The 18,704-nt window shown below is 42.5% G+C and overlaps 1 protein-coding gene across 2 annotated transcripts in view; it reads left to right on the top strand.

Moving 5' to 3' along the window:
• The first annotated feature begins 3,908 nt into the window (after positions 1 to 3,908).
• LOC121614801 (contactin-4) overlaps positions 3,909 to 18,704 on the top strand; it is a 42,656-nt gene continuing 27,860 nt past the window's right edge. The window contains exons 1-9 of one of the 2 annotated variants that reach the window (XM_041948895.1): positions 3,909 to 3,969; positions 6,581 to 6,704; positions 7,023 to 7,198; positions 10,012 to 10,107; positions 13,472 to 13,675; positions 14,208 to 14,310; positions 14,478 to 14,662; positions 17,993 to 18,135; positions 18,420 to 18,549. In XM_041948895.1, the coding sequence (XP_041804829.1) occupies positions 3,909 to 3,969; positions 6,581 to 6,704; positions 7,023 to 7,198; positions 10,012 to 10,107; positions 13,472 to 13,675; positions 14,208 to 14,310; positions 14,478 to 14,662; positions 17,993 to 18,135; positions 18,420 to 18,549 (1,222 nt within the window). Of the gene's footprint in view, positions 3,982 to 6,580; positions 6,705 to 7,022; positions 7,199 to 10,011; positions 10,108 to 13,471; positions 13,676 to 14,207; positions 14,311 to 14,477; positions 14,663 to 17,992; positions 18,136 to 18,419; positions 18,550 to 18,704 lie in introns of both variants that reach the window. The other variant, XM_041948888.1, reaches the window with a different exon arrangement.

The following is an 18,704-nucleotide window of genomic DNA, read 5'->3' on the forward strand; positions in this document are numbered from 1 at the left end:
CCAAAAAACTCTTAATTACCTCTCACATGGCTGCCGAAGTTAATTTCTGTAGTCACGTGTTTATCCAATTACTCAGAGTGTAATGAAGTGGAACATGGTTCACCAGAGTTCACAGGACACCCTCCACCTCCCTTTTTTCTTAGCCTAGTTTGGCTATTCCACAGTGGGAAGCTAATCATCACTAAGCATTAAACCAGGCAAGACTTCACTCTGGATCCGAACATTCATCCATGTCAATATCCGTTCCTCGTTTAATCATTTCTCCACAGCTATCTCAATATCACGGGATAGTGAGAGAGGCGGGGGAAAGCACATTATCTATGCCGGAGTGTTACAGTATTAGGGATTATCCCTGACAGATAGTTTCCCTTCCAGGCACCATTAGCTTGGCCTCATCCCATTTGGTATTTCCAACACCTGCGACCACCATCCGCTGGGCGCAAGAATTATTACCATTGTATTTTTTCTAGGGTATATAAATTAATCATGGGGATCACAAGCAACTACTTTAAATTTCTGGACTGTGACCAAGAAACACATCCTCCCCAGGGATGCCAGGGACCTATGCATCATTAAAACAGAGTTGTGCTATCTGACAGAGGAACAGTGCCAGCTCCCCCGCTTATATACCTTACGGGATTGTAGCCTCTGCATTTCCACACGATGCATAATAGCTACTGTCTATGGCTAAATGCAATCAAGGTCCTTCAGCCTGACTTTGAATGCGAAATGAACAAGGGGAGACATGTGTTTGCGAGTAGACGGAATAAAGTTGATCAGCTTGAAAGTGAAACTGGACAGCTGACTACAGCGAACATAAATTAACATCGATCACCGGGCAGAGCACGTACACTAATGACTCAAGGCTGCAGGGGCTTGTTAGACAACCTCTGCAATGGACTGTAATGGTTCCCATATCCTCACAATCCACTAAATACCAATGGCTGCAATTCCTCATTGACCATCCTTGCATTGATCTGTCTTCAGTTCACATGCATGAATGAATGATGCAGGTATTAATGTAGATATTATAGTATTACCTAGAAGTTAGACATCAAATAGTGCAATTAGAGCCACCCCACGTTGTGGCGAGGCGTAAATGCTTCTCATTACAGGCTTTCAAATCATTTGAACTCAAATTCAAGCTCAAAGTGATTAGATCACTTTGATCAACGTGAAGAGCCTCACACTTTTTCACGTTCATCAGTTTATAAAGCTGCTCGTTATAACTGCCAGTCAAAATCGCGAGACCGCTTCCAAGATGCAGGTTATGTAGTACAGCCCTGACACTTACATAAATAAACAGGATGTGATAACTTGCTGATTCTTTCTGACTTATGCTCAATCGAAAACAGTGCCGAGACAATGTATTTAACGTTTGACCTCATCACCTTCATTGATTTTAGTAAATATCTGCTTATTCTAGAAATGGGATTTATGGCTCTTTTATGGATCCAGGGAGCCGGATCTTGGTCCTTTCAAAGAGCCGTTCAAAAAACTGGCTCATATGGCTCATTTTTATATTTATTAAGTTTTAAGAAGGCAGTCTGGCCTTAACTCGTTTTATCTTGGAAATAACCACTGGGAGCAATGATTTAGATATCCCACCAATATGAGTTTAAATTATTCTGAAATGTTGATTATAAAGTTATGTGTGGATTAGATTTTAAAGTCTGATTTGGATTAATTGTAAATATTCCACAGGGTGTCGCCATATCACTCTGCTTTGACAGTGCTTTGCTTTTTTTTGTTACTGGCGCACTCACGTGAAGGCAGCGTGCACAAGGTGGCGTGATGCTATTTGCATATTTAATAAGCACCGCGCAGCTGGGCAGCGCTCCTCCCCATGTAACCCGGAAAAAAAAAAAAAAGAACGGTTCCCAGCTGCGACTCGGCTCCCATCGTTCATATTAACGAGCCGTTCCAAAGAACCAGTTCGTTTGTGAACGTCACAACACTATCTTATTCTGGATTTGATGCAGCAACATGTTTCAGTTAATTTGTAAATGACTGTATTCTGGGTTTTTTTAGTTTTTACACTTTGTTTTTTGGAATTGGCATTATATATTCATCTGAGTCTAATTTGAAATGTTTTGAGTTCCTCGGCTCTCATGGTGCTTGGCAAGTGCATCTGAATTTTAAATCATGTGTATTGATTTGGAATTACTTACAGACGCTGGCCTATAACAGTATTGATTGCAGATAGGCATTTTGACAAAATGTCTGGAAAACATTTCACATTTAAAGTTTCTCAGACCTCGAAATAAAGGCCTTGCATCTGACTGTACAGCAATTGCCAGTTGCAGCTTTGTGTCAGTCATTTTAGCCTTATACATACAGCACCATGATCAACATATAGACTGAATAGACTGAAAACAGCACCCGTCTGAGCAGTTTTTTCAAAGAAGAGAACATTTCATGGCTCAGAGTCCACGTCAGTCAAAAGACTGCATCCTCTATTGTTAGATGGATAAAGTTTCTTCATTGGTTTCCTCCTGAACGGGCGAATACATCAACCCAGTGAGTCTCATAAGGAAAGACATCAACCAAATCTCCCTTTATTGATCCATCCCTCCATTTTTGATTGAGACTCATGACAAGGCTGTGGGCAGGATGACAAACAAAAAGGAGCAGAAGGTTAAATAAAGTGGAAACCAAATCAATGATGACTGACAAGATGAAGCTTGGATGATCAGTATTGTGCCCTCTTGGAATAGATAATGGAGAGCAGAATAAATCTACTTCACTTCCTACACAGTTAATGCCTTTTCTCCCTTCCTCCCTTCATGATTAGTGATTCGTCCTTGTTTTTTTGCATCCAGTGATTTACTACATGAACCGAGACAGAAAAGGACAAAGTAAAGCTATCGGGAAAAAGTTATGTTTGTGAAGCTCATAAAAGTTTGCAAATATAACAACTCGTATCATTTTTACAGTCGTAAATAGTTGGATTGTAGAATTTTTTTGCCACTTGACAGCAAAACTAAGATAAAACACAAAACTAATATATAATTATGTCTAAATAGTTGTTTATTAACACAAGCAACTGGCATGGGTCCATTGGCATTCATCCGAATGCTGAGGGGAACCGCAGAGTCACGGGATGATTATCTGTGGGCTCTTCAGAATAAATATTACCGTCTCATCCACTGATAATATAAAACTATTGATTGCAACGATGGGCTCAGAAGTAACATCCAAACACACAGATGTGTGGGAATCCAGGCCGCGCCAAAGCAGCGTAAACTGTAACGTCATTTGAAAAGGCTGGCCAAATAATAAAAGTTTAAATCAATGGCATGGTGATCCATGGAGGATGTGCTGCCTGTATGCATGTTTTGATGTGGAATCATTTGCCCACAGACAGATTTTATTTTTTCAGCTCAGTTTATCTGCCTGTATTTATTAGCATTCCCTGTGATATACTGTATATTGTGCACTTAATACATCACACATTTTGCTCGAGTAAATATGTGGACCCGGGAGTTTTAAAGCTGAGCATTAGGTTTGGCAGGATGCTCTGCTCATCAGTTCCTATGAGCTTCTTTGTTTTTTTGTTTATTTTATTTTATTTTGCTTGGATTGCTCCTGGGAGTGTAGCAGCAGTATAATACACTAAATATCAGCTCCCCAGTATCAGCCACTAGCTGGCCCTTCGGCATGGGATCTTTGCTCTGCTTATTTGGTTGAATGAATTATTAATGACTCACCGATTTTCCACAAGTTCCAGCCTGTTTTTTCCTTTTTTCTTCCCACAGAAGGCTTGATGTAGGCTACAGCTCCTCAACCCCACAGTGCCCATTTGCCCTCCTTTTCTTCCAGAGCCAAGCAGAGAAGCGTTTGCCTAAGAAATATTCTCCACTCCCTGGCAACTGGATGGGAAGAAGGAGAATCTTTGACCTTGGAAAATGAAGATGTTGTTGCCATGGGAACTGTTAATCCTTCTGTCACTCAAAGAGTGCCTGGCTGGTGAGGCACCAAGTCAAGTCGCCTTTCATGACACACCTGATATGCATGCATCTCGCACAGGGATGGTTTTCCTCTTGCTCACACATGTCTAGGTTATCATTTCATTTGAGGGGGAGTTATTGCAGATCTCAGAAGGGATCATGATTTTAGTAGCTTTGTATCTAGAAGGCCCAGATACTAGTCTAGAACCATTTCTCAAAGGGCAAACCCAAACAACACTTGACTTTGAAAGCCTTAGCAGGGCATTTCAGGGCAAAATAAGAGAGCCAGACATTTGAATTTAAAGCTTATGCTGAAATGAAGTGTTAACTGTAACCAGAGTTTACATTTTCTTTTCAGATCACTTGTGATAAGCGTGGCTCACTGCAACATTTACATTTCAAGAAAGACTAAGAGAGAAGGAGAGGATTCAGTCTCTGGTCTTTATATGCCTCCCTGTTTTATTATGCAATTTTCTCGCTTTATGTCCAACTGCTGCCACTCACGTGAAATATGGCAAGCACAATAAAAAGCCCCACTAACTCTCTTCTTAACACGAATTTATTCCTTACTCCATCCTCAGAAACATAGATCCCCACGGAGTGGCGGATTGCTCCTCTCTGCATGGAGGAAAACAGAGCAACATGAGTCGTCAGTTCCCAAATACCTGTATGAGCCACAGCTCAGGAGTTAAAATCTCTCTAAGAGCTCTCACTTAATGTCTGGATACGTAACCTGTGAGGCCTATACAAGCGAGTGAGATTTAATGTTGGCAGTCACATTTGACGGATATACTGTGTACTGAGGTTAATCCAACTGTTTACAAGTCATCAAACAAATACATTTAAATTTCGACAGCATATGGAGTGCGGTCTATAGTTGTGTTATGCTTGCATTTCCATTGATTTAGCATCTCATCTCAAGTCAGCAGTTTCACTGGGGTACATCCAGGGTCTGTGCGTGCTCTGCTGTACATACATTCAGCTGTTATTGAGCTCACATTGGTATGCATTCCCATGAAAACTAATTATGAATGTGTTTGTGCTCATGTGTGCAATCGGTCAGTCCAGCTGGTGTGTTTACCGGGCAAACCTGTTCTCAAGCATGCACACGCACCTCTGGATCATTTCCCGGGTGAAACAGCCAAGCTATTAAAGGTTCATTAATTTGTTTAATTTAAAGGACATCGCAACCAGGGTAAAATTGAAGCACCTCCCTCAGAGGCTGGGGAAACAAGGCCCTTACCTGAGGCAAAGACTCCCACTCTCATTAGGAGGATGATGACGATGATGATGATGATGATAATGTGGGAGGGAGCTCTGTTTGTCCTGCTCAAGGTTAGGGATGTATAAAAAAAAAAGCACAAAAAGGGAAATGAACGGCGTGCAGCTCGGCGTATGATCTGCGGTGTCAGAGGAAAGGGATGGTGGACACCAGTGTTCCAGGATCTATTGAAGAAATATTGGATTTCACGGGAGTAATTAGTGCAACATCGGTTAATTACTCCTGTGCATTGATCGTTTGGCTGCAGTTAACCAAAACAACAAGCTTGACTGAGCAGACACACGTGTCCAAACAACACACGTACAGACAACAGCTTTGCAGAGCCTCTAATAATTAGGTTATAAGCAGAATAAGACAGTACTCTGATATTGCCACTCTCTTGCGTTAAGCTCATAATGAAATAAATCACGTCAATTAGCCTGCTGGGTGACTTGTCGGTGTGTCTAATCACTCTTGACATGTAATATAGCTGAGACAGGCTTCTGTCTGTGTTTTAGTCTGTGCATGTGATTGACAGTTCACAGAGCCAACCACATGCTAGCCATGAGTTTAAATAAAGAGTGGCAGATCTAGCTCTCAGTGAAACACCTTTGTAAACTTGAGCGAGGCTACTACAGATAATAACACCGCAAGTAAATAGCACTCGTGTTATCTTACTCTATAAAGCCTGCAGCCGCCACCTTTGGATGTGAGGCCAGCTTTTGTCTCCCTCTGTCTGAACTCAAGGACCACTTGTTTTCAAAAACTGAATTTTTAATGCGACCTGCTGCTTTTATTGCCAACTAGCAATGCAATGTGTGAGAAAGGAAAACCCGGCAGGTGTTGCCATAATAATTGAGGTGGGAGAGGTTTAGCGAACAGTCGATTTATCTGTGCCACAATAGCCACTCAATGTTTCCTTCTTCTCCTCTTCCTGTAAGTGTGCTTCAGTTTCAACAGTAACTTTTCAATCAAAGAAAACAGGAACTTTAGCCAAACCATGACCATAGTCTTGGTATGAATAAAACGACTTGTGTGCATGCGAGCGTCCTGACACTGAATCAGGTCAGAAAAGTAAAACCCAACTTCAGGGCTTGTGTTGAAGGCTGCATAGAATATGCCAGTTAGCCTGTATGCTACAGGGTTATCTTCATCTAACTGCTCTCTCATCGCAGCACATTATCTGCCTCGTGACATGCGCACAAGAGGGTTTATTGAATGCAGAATCCACTCAAAGAGCCGTGCTGACAGCTAATTATATGGGTGCAGTTCATATACAGTTTCCTGAGCACTGAGTGATGTATTTTTGCATTTGTTTAGTATCACTTGCTCAACACTATTGTGCAGCTAATGTTTTTTTTCAACACAGAGAATACGCGCCACGGTCCTGTCTTCACCCAGGAGCCCAGTGACGGTATTTTCCCACTGAGCACTGATGACAAGCAGGTGTTTATTAACTGCAAAGCTAAAGGAAACCCACCTCCACGTTACAGGTAAGTGCTTTGACTGCCCTTTGACTGTCTGGTGAGACCAGTGTGTAGTGTCAGTGAATGTGTGGGATGAAGTGCTGAATGATACCAGGCTGTGGTCCTGTTCTGGCTACATTTGCATTTCAGTGTAGTCATTCATTAGAAGTAGGGGGGGTAATTACATGTTTTAACCATGTGTGTCCTTGTGTTTTCTGGATTTTTTCCAAATACTTAATTGAAAGTTGAAAATGAAGTTTCCTCCCCAGAATGAGCAGACCGGGTGTAGTCGTGAATTAACCCCTCACCAAAAACACTAAGTACTTTTGTGCATTTTATCTACAGGTGGAAAGTGGATGGGAGAGAAATAAACACAGAGTCCGATCCAAACTACAGCCTCGTCGAGGGGAACCTGCTGATCAATAATCCTCATGTTATCAATCATGGAGGAGTGTATCAGTGCATTGCCACCAACACATTTGGGACAGTTGTCAGCAGGGAGGCAAAAGTCCAGTTTGCATGTGAGTCCTGCTTTTCTGTGTACTGCACATCCTATTACAGACATGGAATTGTGTTGTTTTTTCCCTTTGCTTCATTGTAATATTGTGCTTGACGAAATAGACAAATGATTTAGAATTGGGCTGCGATAATGATTATTCTCATTATCAGCCGGTTAATTAATCATTTGGTTTAATTGTTCTATGAAATGGTGAAAAACATTCATCAAGTTCCCAGAGCCCAGATATCTCATTCTGTCAGACCAACAATCTCAAATCCATTCATTCAGTGTAATGCAAACTATCAAACCAGACACAGAGAATTTTGACCTTTTTTGCTTAAGAAATTAACCTCAGTGATTAAATGATTATCAAAAGTGTTGCTGATTAAATTTTCTCAAATAATTGGCTGATCTAATGGAGTGAATGAGCACAAACATGCTTGTAGGTATAGTTGGTAGTGGAAGAAGTGCTCAGCAGTATCACTTTGTAAAAATACTCTTGTACAAGTGAAAGTCCCACATTCAAGATTTCACTGAGGTGAAAGTGCATAAGTATTAACAGCAAAATGTACTTAAAGTATTAAAGTAAAAGTAGTTGTTGGCCAGAATGGGCCCTTTCAGAGAGTTCATATATTATTACTTATGCTGTAACACATAAGCTTTATTTTAATGTTACAGCTGGTGGAGGCGGAACACTTTTTAACTACTTCATATACTGCCAGATAGTTTAATGTATAGCATCGTATCGTATTTTATAAAGCGCTCATATGTTTTGTTGGTAGATTCTTAATTTGTAATGTAACTCCAGCTGTCAGATAAATATAGTGGAGTAAAAAGCACAATACTTCTGAAATGTAGTACAAGTACAGCAGCAAGTAGGTCAGAATTGAAATATTAAATTAAGTAGTACCTTAAAATTCTATTTAAATAGAGTACTTGTACTGAGTTACTTTCCACCATTGGGTCTAAGAATGACAGTAAAGCTTTGTGAGTTCACACAGTATGTTGACCTTACATTGCATATTCACATAGCAACATCTGGATGCCAGCCTGCTAACAGTACCCTCTTAATATGCAAAAATAGCTCCATTAGCATGCTCAGTGTTATTTTTAAACAATACAGCAGATGCCAGTAGTTGGTAACAGACTGTGGGAGCTATTCTCATGTTGCAGAGGGTTTGAAACACTGAGGATGCTTCCTCAGATGCGTTGGTTTGGTGTCTCGGGCTTCGTTCGCACTGCGAGCCTGACTCTCAGTGCGGCCCAGTGGGAGAAGAGGCGCAACAGAGGCGATGCCAAACCAGCAGCGCACTGCTGTCTTGGTGCAAAGAATGAGTGCTGTTTACACAGTCCACCGCCTGCCAGCTCAGAGCTCTTAATATTAGCCATAATAATGTGTGCATAATTTTTTGGTGACTTTCTTTGGCAAAGGCACACCTCTCTCTGAAACCACACAAACACCCTCCTTCATGTTTTGTTTGGCTTTCCACTTTTATTCTGCGTATTTCAACCAGAAATGATCATGCATGCAGACAACAACATTTGATTCTACATTGACAGAGTAAAGTATAACGACTGGTAGTCTGAAACCTGTACTGAAGGCCTTTCCTTTACTCTGGAGATTCTTTCAGAGCCATCTGAAGGCAGCGGGTATCTGTTCCATCCAGCCACAGTCATTTTTTATATATAAAACAGTAAAATCTAACTGAATTAAAACAACAATAATATACAACATAAAAAAACTAGACAGCACTTTTAATTCACCCTTCATTTTATTTAATGCACCACAGTGTTATTTAGCTGCAGATGATTATGATATGGTGCATTGTGATGATAAGCATGCACAGACAACATGATGACCACTGGATCTTCAACACGTCCAAAGACATGGATTCAGTTTAAAAAGAGACATCATCTGCTCCTGGCTGCTGCACATTATACAGGATTATACAGGATTCCCTGTATGAGTCCTCTGTTTGAGGGAGATGAAAGTAGTGAATGTGATTGGCCATCATTGTCACAGCCCCACCTATGATGTATGATAATGTATTATTTCTTATCCCACCCCACATGCGTGTGTGGCACAGGTGAGATGAGGGAGTCTGTACATGAAGTACATTTGGCTGAGCTGCAGCGGTTTGTTAGAGAGCCATGAGTCCTTTCAAGCTAAATTTCCTGTGTCTTCGAAAACCCGGCATAATCCACACGTTCAGCGCACACTTCAAAATGTTTGCTTTGTGTGATGTTTGTTCATCACACATTTTTATGAGGCGCGAACAAAGATTCCCAAAAGTAGCTTCACAAAGACGTCCAATGCTATGTGAAAATGTCTCTGACTGAACGGCAGTTCTCTGGTCTGAAATGTGATCCTTTTCATGCTCGTCTCTCACACCAGTGGAGTACATGAAGCACATGAGAAGGGGAGCGCATGTCTTGATTTGGAGGATTTCTAATCAGTCCCGTTATGATTTGACCACTGCTGATATTTGCTCGACCCCTCCTGGGACTTGGCTGGTATTTCTACGACTTTGGGATTGATATGCCTTCCCGCCGTTCATTCTCTCACACAAGCACAGCAGCATTTAATTAAAGGTGGAAGTAATCTCTCGAGCTCGATTGGTGAGGAGCGCCCGGGTGCCCCCTCCGCCCAATCTCCTGCACGTGCTGTGATGATAACAGGCGACTCTCGGTTTGACTTGTAAGCAATGTGAACAGGACAGGGAAATATTCCGCAGAATGAAATGCCCTTCCCTGGTCATCACCTCTGGGTAAAGTTATTACAGCTGTCAAACCCTGAAAAGCTGTTGTTTTTTTTTTTTATTTCTCATTCAACAGTTCTGCAGAACTTCAGCAGGAAGTCAAGGAACACGGTGTCGGTGAGAGAGGGTCAAGCGGTGGTTCTGCTCTGCGGCCCTCCACCCCATTACGGAGGTACAGCGCTCGGTCCTAACTCTTCTGCATTGTCTGCCGGAGTCTCGCACTCTTGCTTGCCTCAGCAATCTTTATTGTTCCTCACTCTGCTGCTTATTATCTCCCTGTAACACTGCTGTGTCTCTTTTGTTTTTATACCTTCCCACCTTCTCTTTCCGCTGCTCCAGCTCTGACTCACTGTTTCCCCCTTACTTCTCATTATCTGTCACAACTTTTTTTATGACCGGCCACCGCTCCACCTGCACAGGCCCGTGCCTTCACATTTATCCTTCATAGCGTCACACTTCTTAACCTTGAGCTCACTTTTCTCGCCCATATGATCTGTGACCATGCTGTCATCTATAAAGTCTCCGGTGCTCCACTTCCCCAACTGTCATTTTTTTTTCCTGATGTGGGCAGGTTATCTTTGGGAAATAAGGGCTGCTGGTGGCTGCTGTGGCCGGGGGAGCGTTTATCCCGTGGCACAGCTGTGAGTCGGCTCATGTGTCTGTGTGCTGCTGATTAGCAGACCCTCAAAGTGGTCCGCACTCCTGCAGCCATTCGGTGCCCACCAGCACAATTTCACGCCAGCGTACCAGCCTTTCTCTGCTCTCTGTTGCCAGATGAATCCTGCGGCCACGTGGGATTCCACACTTTAGCAATTTTCCCTCCAGCTTTCCCTCCCTCCCCCTTTAAAAGCCTCCATCTCTTTATTTTTCCTCTTAAACAGAGCATAGTCACACATTTGATGGGATTTGCGCTAAACGATAATGCTAGCTTGAGGTGTTTTAAAATTGAAAAATGGTGCAAAGGGTGTTTTTTTATTGCCACAAGGTTTGAATGATGTCAAATCTCCTTTAGTGGTTGTTGATGCACCACTTGAAGAGTACAGTGGCGCACCTTATTAAAAAGAGGAGCCATCTGAAGCTTCTTTGAGCAATCAATAGGTAAGTGGTGTAAAAGGAGCCGTGCTAACAGTCAAACTCTGTCAGAGGACATGAGATTATGTGCCTGCAAGTCCTCTGTTGCTGTGAGACCGTAGCTCTTAAACAGACCCGGTCTCTGATAGTCCCTAATCATGAAAGGTCTGTCAGTTTCTGCCCTGACTTTCCCCGTAATGATTTTAATTCACTGTTTTCCCTCAAGGAAGCGAGTGGGACTTTTTACCGTATGCCCAGTCAAAAGGGCTGACTGCCGAATGTCACATGTCTGATACAGGACGGCTGCTAATAGCCAAGTTCACTCTGCAGTCCCTGCAGACATCTCTCCCCCTCTCTGCTGCTGTGCATGTGTTTTGCGCTGAAACGCTGACATTCCTATCATTCCTCTCCTTTCCTTACTGTGACATGAATCCTCTTCATTAACCTGCGTGACAAGTAAAATAGATATTACCTGTAAAAGCTATAACACAGACTACGATAAAGATCATCTGTTGTGAATTCCATCTTTGATTGACTTGACAGTGACTGTGTTCTCACTCCAAAGAAAAGGCAGGAGTCATTCTATGTTTCTCTTACTGTTAACAAATCACGTGAAAAGATCAACACTGAGTCTGAAGTGAGCGTTTAGGATGCGAACACGTTCCACCGATGCTCATAACAGAACAAGACAGAGCTTATAACAACCGTGAGTTAAACAGCACAGTTTCCGTGTTCATGCGCTACCACTGTGTTGTTGCATAAGTTGAGCCAGGATCTACGTCTATGCAGGATGAACCTGCATTCATTTGCTGGGGCCCCGTGTGTCGACACCCCCGCTGAGCAACACACAGGTCCGATTGAAAAGAATGGGTGGGCTGCATTATGTCACTGCTGAGTGCTGCTGTCTGTCTGAACTCAACCTCAGTCCATCTCTCAGTACTTTCCCACCTCCCTGCCCAGTCTGTGGCACTCAGTTCCAAGCCAGCTCATTCTTACTGAAGGCACAAGTCTTTAAGAATGAGTCATAAATATACTGTATTCTTACATTCTTTATATAATATTCTCATGTGTTACTTCTTTCTTTATATGTTGCTCAAGCAAAAGTGAGATTATTGGGGGACTATCTTCCGATGTGACTAATACACGTTTAGTTGACCCTACAGTAGGAGGCAGGAGCAGGTGATTGATGAGCCTGGTCTCATTGCCAGGTCATCAAATACGAACATACTGCCACGCACCACGGTGTCTCATACGACGCTCAAGGTACCCTTGAGCGCCATATGACACACACCAGGCTGTCAACTAACTCCACTGTAAACCTGGCAGCAGCAATGTTAGGCAGTGACAGTGAAAAAAGTCCTGCCAAACAAAAAGTCTTATTAAACCTAATCAAGTACTTACAACACCTAACCAAACCTAGCGTTTCACAACTGTGACCATTTCACCATGTGAACCACATGTTAGAAGGGCTTTCTGGCAGGAAGGCTTTACCCGTTGCACACAGACGCTAAAGCCGAGGAGCGTGACAAAGCGTATTTCAAGACCTGGGCAAAAGTGTTGGATTAACTCAAAAGAAACTACTGTTGCAGTGTTCGTTATAATAAATGAACGGGTCAGTCAGTGCAACAATGGGGCTTATTGATGTCTTGTATTCAAAGGGCCAGTGAATTAACCCCAGTTCTAATCCTTTGTCCCTGCCTGAATTGTTCTCTTATTGCTTGGTATAGGCCAAATGTATGTCCCAAAGAATATTCCTTTTGTCTTTAGTTTTTAGCACAAAGCCCCTGTCTTTTCTCTTGAAATGAAACTCTTGCAGAGCTCAGGAGTGAACACATAAATGTGTGCAATCAAAGGTGATTTGAGGCGACCAGCTAACCTGCACTTTAATATACCAAGTAGAAAGCTGTGTGTGACCATTAGCTTGTCTGCCATAGTGGCTTGCAGAGTGATATCATGTGTGCTGAAGTGTGTGTTTGAATGAAGACTTTCATACTAATGAGCATGGCTTTTTTATTAGTTAATTTGTCTTTGTTCTCTGGGTTGGTGAGGGGAGATCAGGTCGAGGCCATGGGGTCATCTACAGATTTGATTTCTCTACAGCTCCATAGCTTGCCAAAGCCACACCCACCTTTGAGTGATCCAATCAAATCTGAAGAATCGGATCAGCTCCCTCTCGCAGTTAAAACTCTGCTGACATGTTCCGCTCAGCTACAGAATCATGGGACCCATTAACTTTTTGCAAGGCCTTAAAATAGGAAGGCTTTGGTTACACAGACAATCCTTTGTACAGTCAATTCATTGGTGTTTTTTATGGGATTTGTTGCTGAAAAGCAAAGTAAGAAACAGAATAGAATCATAATTTATTTATAATGATATCTCTTTCCATATATGTCCTACATGTCTTAATATCCTGGTCATTTTGGAAATGTCACTGGAAGTTGGGTCTGTTTTTTTTTTTCTCCCAGAGATCAAATATTCATGGGTTTTCAACGGACAGCGCAGCTTCCTGCAGCAGGACGCCCGTCGCTTTATCTCTCAGAGGACAGGCAACTTGTACATAGCCAAAGTTGAAGCCTCAGACGCTGGGAACTACACGTGTGTGGTGAGAAACATGATGACCAATGCCACAGTGTTCAGCTCTCCAACCCCTGTGGTGGTGCGGAGGGACGGTAAGCATCCTCAGTTCGCCTCTGCTGCCTCCTGGTTATCTCGCGCACTGAACTGACACACGCTGTCGGCGGGAGGGTGAGCCTCGGAGATAAATCGCTTGTCTTTAGTGTGACACTGTTTTTGCTTTCGCTAAGCGAGGTTTCTGCACCATCCCAAAGCCTCTGAACTATGCAGGGTTGTGTGTGCGAGAAACCCTCTGTATCTGCATGAAGGCACATATTTGCATAACCAGAAATGTAGTCTGCACTGACAAAAGTGCACGCAGGCACACACAAGCACACCAAGGAGCTTCCCACACATGCTAAACCCCATCAGGAGCGTTTATGTGTACCACTTCAGATTTGAGCAGAGGCAGATATGTAATCCAAACTCACCCATCCGCTAAAGCAAACGCTGTTCTATACCCCGTCAGCGCGCACGCTCGCTCTCTGCCAGCGTCATCTGCGCCACATCCTCTGCATGACTTACAGGAAGCTGCATGTCCAAGCTTTGTGTTTTGACTGATGTGATTTGCTTTTATCCGTCACGCAGTGGTTATGGGTGAATACGAGCCGAAGATTGAGGTTCAGTTCCCTGACACCCTTCACGTCTCTAAAGGATCATCAGTGAAGCTGGAATGCTTCGCCTTAGGAAAGTAAGTGTCAGAAACATTCGCTCGGTGCAGCTCCACCCATCCCAGAGCACTGTCAGAATTGAGAAGCGGCCAGACATCCTCTATTAGAACAAACAGGCCGACAAACATGGCAGCAGTCCTTCTGGCCAGTGTGAGCCAACGTGACCTTTCCCGTGTGACCTCCGCAGCCCTGTGCCTTCCATCTCATGGAGAAGAGCTGATGGAAATCCACTCCCTGGCAAGATCAAAATCAACCACTCAAGTGGTGTTCTGGAAATCCCATATTTTCGCCCAGAGGATGCTGGTGTGTACGAGTGTGTGGCCGAAAACAGCAGAGGACGAAATGTTGCCAGAGGGCAACTCCTGTTTCACAGTATGTATACTATATGCTTCCTGTTGCATGAAAATGAGTGTTAATCTTTTTCTCTTTACTTTATATTAATTAATCAACACGTTACTATAGAATGATTTAATATTTGTATTTCTCAGAACACTATCACAAGTGCTTTAGTGATTGTCCTATCTAAAATAATTGAGTCATTTTCTCAGTGTGAAATATCAGCACGATTCTGGGCCTCATTTGTGCTCATTATCTGTGCTTTTTGGTGATCGTAACTTTAAAGACCTCTCCTTGCATGCTGCATATTACGTTTAACCGGCGGCTTGAAGTAAAAAAAAAAAAGAGGTTACTCATGTCAGGATAAGTCTGCCACCTCCATAGAATCAGAGGGAACCAGCTGTCAAACTGCTTTCAAATGAGTCACTTGTATGTCACTGGAAAGCCTCAGTGAATTTCCAGAGCTGTCTTCTATAGGCAGGGAGATGAGTGAGAGTCCCTGCCGCTCCTGTCTGCTGTATGTGTTAATAAGGAGCTGGAAAAGATGGATATCTGTCTGTAAATTAGGTTAGCTTAGATCTTTGGTGTTATGTTTTTGTATGTTTTGATCCTGAGGCTTGGGACACACCGCCCACCTCTACCTGTGCACAACGGCTACCTCGCTGAACTGCTGCAGATCACATGCCTGTGATGTCCACACAGCCCTGCACTTGTACTGTATATGGAGTTTGCATTTGATAATGGCCAGCAAAAATGACGATAATGTGATTTTTGTTCACGCTCATTCAGAATCCTGTCATGTCTGCAGCAATTTCTACAGATGTAGACACTGAAACTGAAGTGGACTGTCAGCAGTTCGTTTTCCACTGTCTATTTTTGCTGAGAAACGCATGCGTCATAAGGATGAAATAGGCGAGACTCCAAATCTCTAGATCGGTGCAGCCACGCGTGAGCCGCTGTGTGGCTGCTCTAACCTGTTGACACGGGCGCTGAAATGAATAGAGGGTCCACGACGCACACATGCTGCTCGCACAGGCTGCGTGTCCCAGACGGCAGCCATCCAGTTTGACGTCAGTAGTGCTGACAGAAGGCAAGACAAGTTTATTTGTGCAGCACATTTCATACAGAAATGCATTTCAAGGGGCTTTGCATAATGCATACAAAATGTGATAAGCCATGAAAAAACAAAACGCAAATTGAAACGATAGAAACCCTGTAAAAGAAATAAAAAATGCAAAAACTGGATTGAATTAAAGTACAAGGTGGAAAATGATTATGGCTGATTTTTCATTCAGAGGCAGTGGAAAAAAAGAGTACAGTCAAAGCTTGTTCCAGTTCTTTGCTGCAAAGTCACTAAATGCTGCTTCTCCATGTTAAATTTGGAGTTAGACAGCCTGAGAGATTGAGAGGGTTCATTTGCTGAAAGACACTCAGAGATGTATTTAGGTCCTTAACAAGTGAGAGATTTAAAGACAAGCAGCAGTGATTCAGAGTTTTGTGACTCACAGGAAGCCAGTGACCGGACAACTGCTGAGATGTGTCCAGTTTAGTTCCGAGTCCAAAGTCCTGCATGGACACGAATCCTCTGATTCTTACTATAATCGTATGCAGACCCGATTATTGACTGACTCTGACTCCATGATTACACCAAGATTGATTTTTTTGCTTATTTACTTGGATCCCTGTTAGCTGCTACCAGTGCAACAGCTACTCTAAAAAGTTTTATGTTAATCAAAAGAAACTGAAAGCAACATCCCATATTTGACACATGCACCTGTAATCTGAATACGTCACTTTGATTCTTGCTGCAGAAACACTGATATTGTACGTATGAAACATATGTGCCTGTGGTTTGCAGAAAGGTACAAGGCCAACATTTTATTCTGGTGACTGGACTGTGGAGGCAGACATGAATGACACCTTTAAATAGTGGAAATCTCTGCCTGTTTTAGATTTTAGAATTCAGTCTATGTGACTGGACTAAGATATTTTCTCATCAAGTGTAATTCCCACGAGCATTGGTTTACAATGACGAGAAGTTGAGATGAGCACCAAGTCTAACTTTATTTATTTTGCTCCAAGAGAAGCGCTCTCTGTTTGTCACCAGTAAAGTGCACGTCTCCCCTCAAAGTTTCAAGGTCAGATCATGAAAGAGCAGGAGTTCCTCGTGGTTGATCATGCACTCCACTTTTGCATGGAAAATGCAGCATTTTAGAAGGGCAATACATCGAAATAAATAACGCAGTTGTCTTGAGAATGGGGTGGTGGTGGAGAGGAGAAACTTGAGGAAGCAGATGAAAACTGAGCACACCGGAGAAACATCGAGAAAACAGCTCCCTTGATGAATTCGCTTGCAAAAAGAATGGATAAATTAGCGAAAGCTACATAACGAAAATAGATTATTTGAAAGAAAAAGAGGGCAGTAATACTGAATCTGAACAATGGCTAAATGAATAATAACTTAACTATATTTTAGAACATCAAATAAGGAGGAAAACGGCTTTATGGTTTTGTACTCATTAAACCTGAACTCAGTGATCAGTGACGTGTGAAATCACTGTAGGCTGCAACAGTGCTTTTTATTGTTAAGACATTTACAGTTTGAATTTGGTGACATTTACCTCAGTGTTGTAGTGACTCACTCTCTCCCAGCTGTGTCATCTCTGATTGCAGCCCTTGTGTAAACTGAATTTTCTTTGCATTCTGCTTTTATCATTTGGTTTATTGACCCCTGTTGCTTTAATAATGCAAGAAGGCCAACGGGTCAGGCTGTATTGTAATTTAATGAGTAATAGAAGTTTTTTGTTTTTTCTCTGATGGAGTTGAACTGCATCGTTTTCTAGTATTTGCAGCACAACGCATTTTCATTTCTGCTCTGAACTCGCTGATCTCCAGTCCATGAGCTGCACCTATTGCAGAATGCGCCTGCAGGTCAGTTCCAGGCACTGACTACTTAGTAAATCAGGAACTAATTACACGCAGATTGCGAGTGCAAATTGAATGGAACAAGTAGTGCAAATTTGCCTTTTCATGTATGTAAATCAGACTCAAAAACCCCTCCGGCAGTCAAAATGAGACCGAAATTGACTTCAAATTAAGAGCAAACACCCATCTCCACCCAAGTTTAAAGAAATCTGCTCTGCACTGTTTACCCAGTGTTTCTGGGAAACAACAGATAACACTGACCTGTAATTGCAATCCATTTTTTATCTTAACAGTGCATATTAAAAGAAGATATCATTAAACTCATCCGTTCCTACTCATTACAAGGCAATCAGATATTGGTAAAACTAAATACTGTGTTTCTGCAATACAACCTTGACATTTTTGTCAATAAATATTCATATTCATTGATATTTTTCACAGATGTTGAACATCTGCACTGGGTCCAGACACTGAAAGATGCTCACATGGCAATTGATGCTAATCTGCAGTGGGAGTGTAAAGCCATGGGCAAGCCCAGGCCTACATACAAATGGCTGAAGAACGGCCAGCCGCTAACAGCAGAGGTGAGACACCACACGCAGCACTGACATTTGATATTTCTAAAATAAATTTGAGACCTCGCTGTGACACGAAAAAATGCACTGTTCCCTCAAACAATACTGCAGAGGTCGCTTTTAGAAGTCATTCAGTGACTAATCTTACTCAGGCTTAGCAAATGCTGGAAACCCTTAAGGCAAAGGATAATCCAAAAGCTTGCATTCATCTTGTGAAAAACAAACAAAAAAAAAGTAGTAAACAAACCAGAGAAAGGTGTTGTCAAACATTAATCAGCTGGTCTGGTTTGCAGGGGAGGATCCATGTGGAAGCTGGTAGACTGACCATATCCAAGATCAGCCTGCTGGACTCTGGCATGTATCAGTGTGTGGCGGACAATGAACACGGAGCTGCTTACGCCAGCGCTGAGCTCAAGGTTGTAGGTAAGCAGCTTGCTTGCTCTGTATCATTTACAATGAATTGAACTGAAGGCAGAGACGTACTCTCGGTACGCTGTGTTGTCAGTGGAATGAAATTGCCTCGTTTCTGAAAGTAAATGAATAAATAAAAAGAGGCTGCTGGAGCTCCTCAGTGAGCC

The sequence above is a fragment of the Chelmon rostratus genome, chromosome 2, assembly GCF_017976325.1.
Source record: "Chelmon rostratus isolate fCheRos1 chromosome 2, fCheRos1.pri, whole genome shotgun sequence".
NCBI lineage: Eukaryota > Metazoa > Chordata > Actinopteri > Chaetodontiformes > Chaetodontidae > Chelmon > Chelmon rostratus.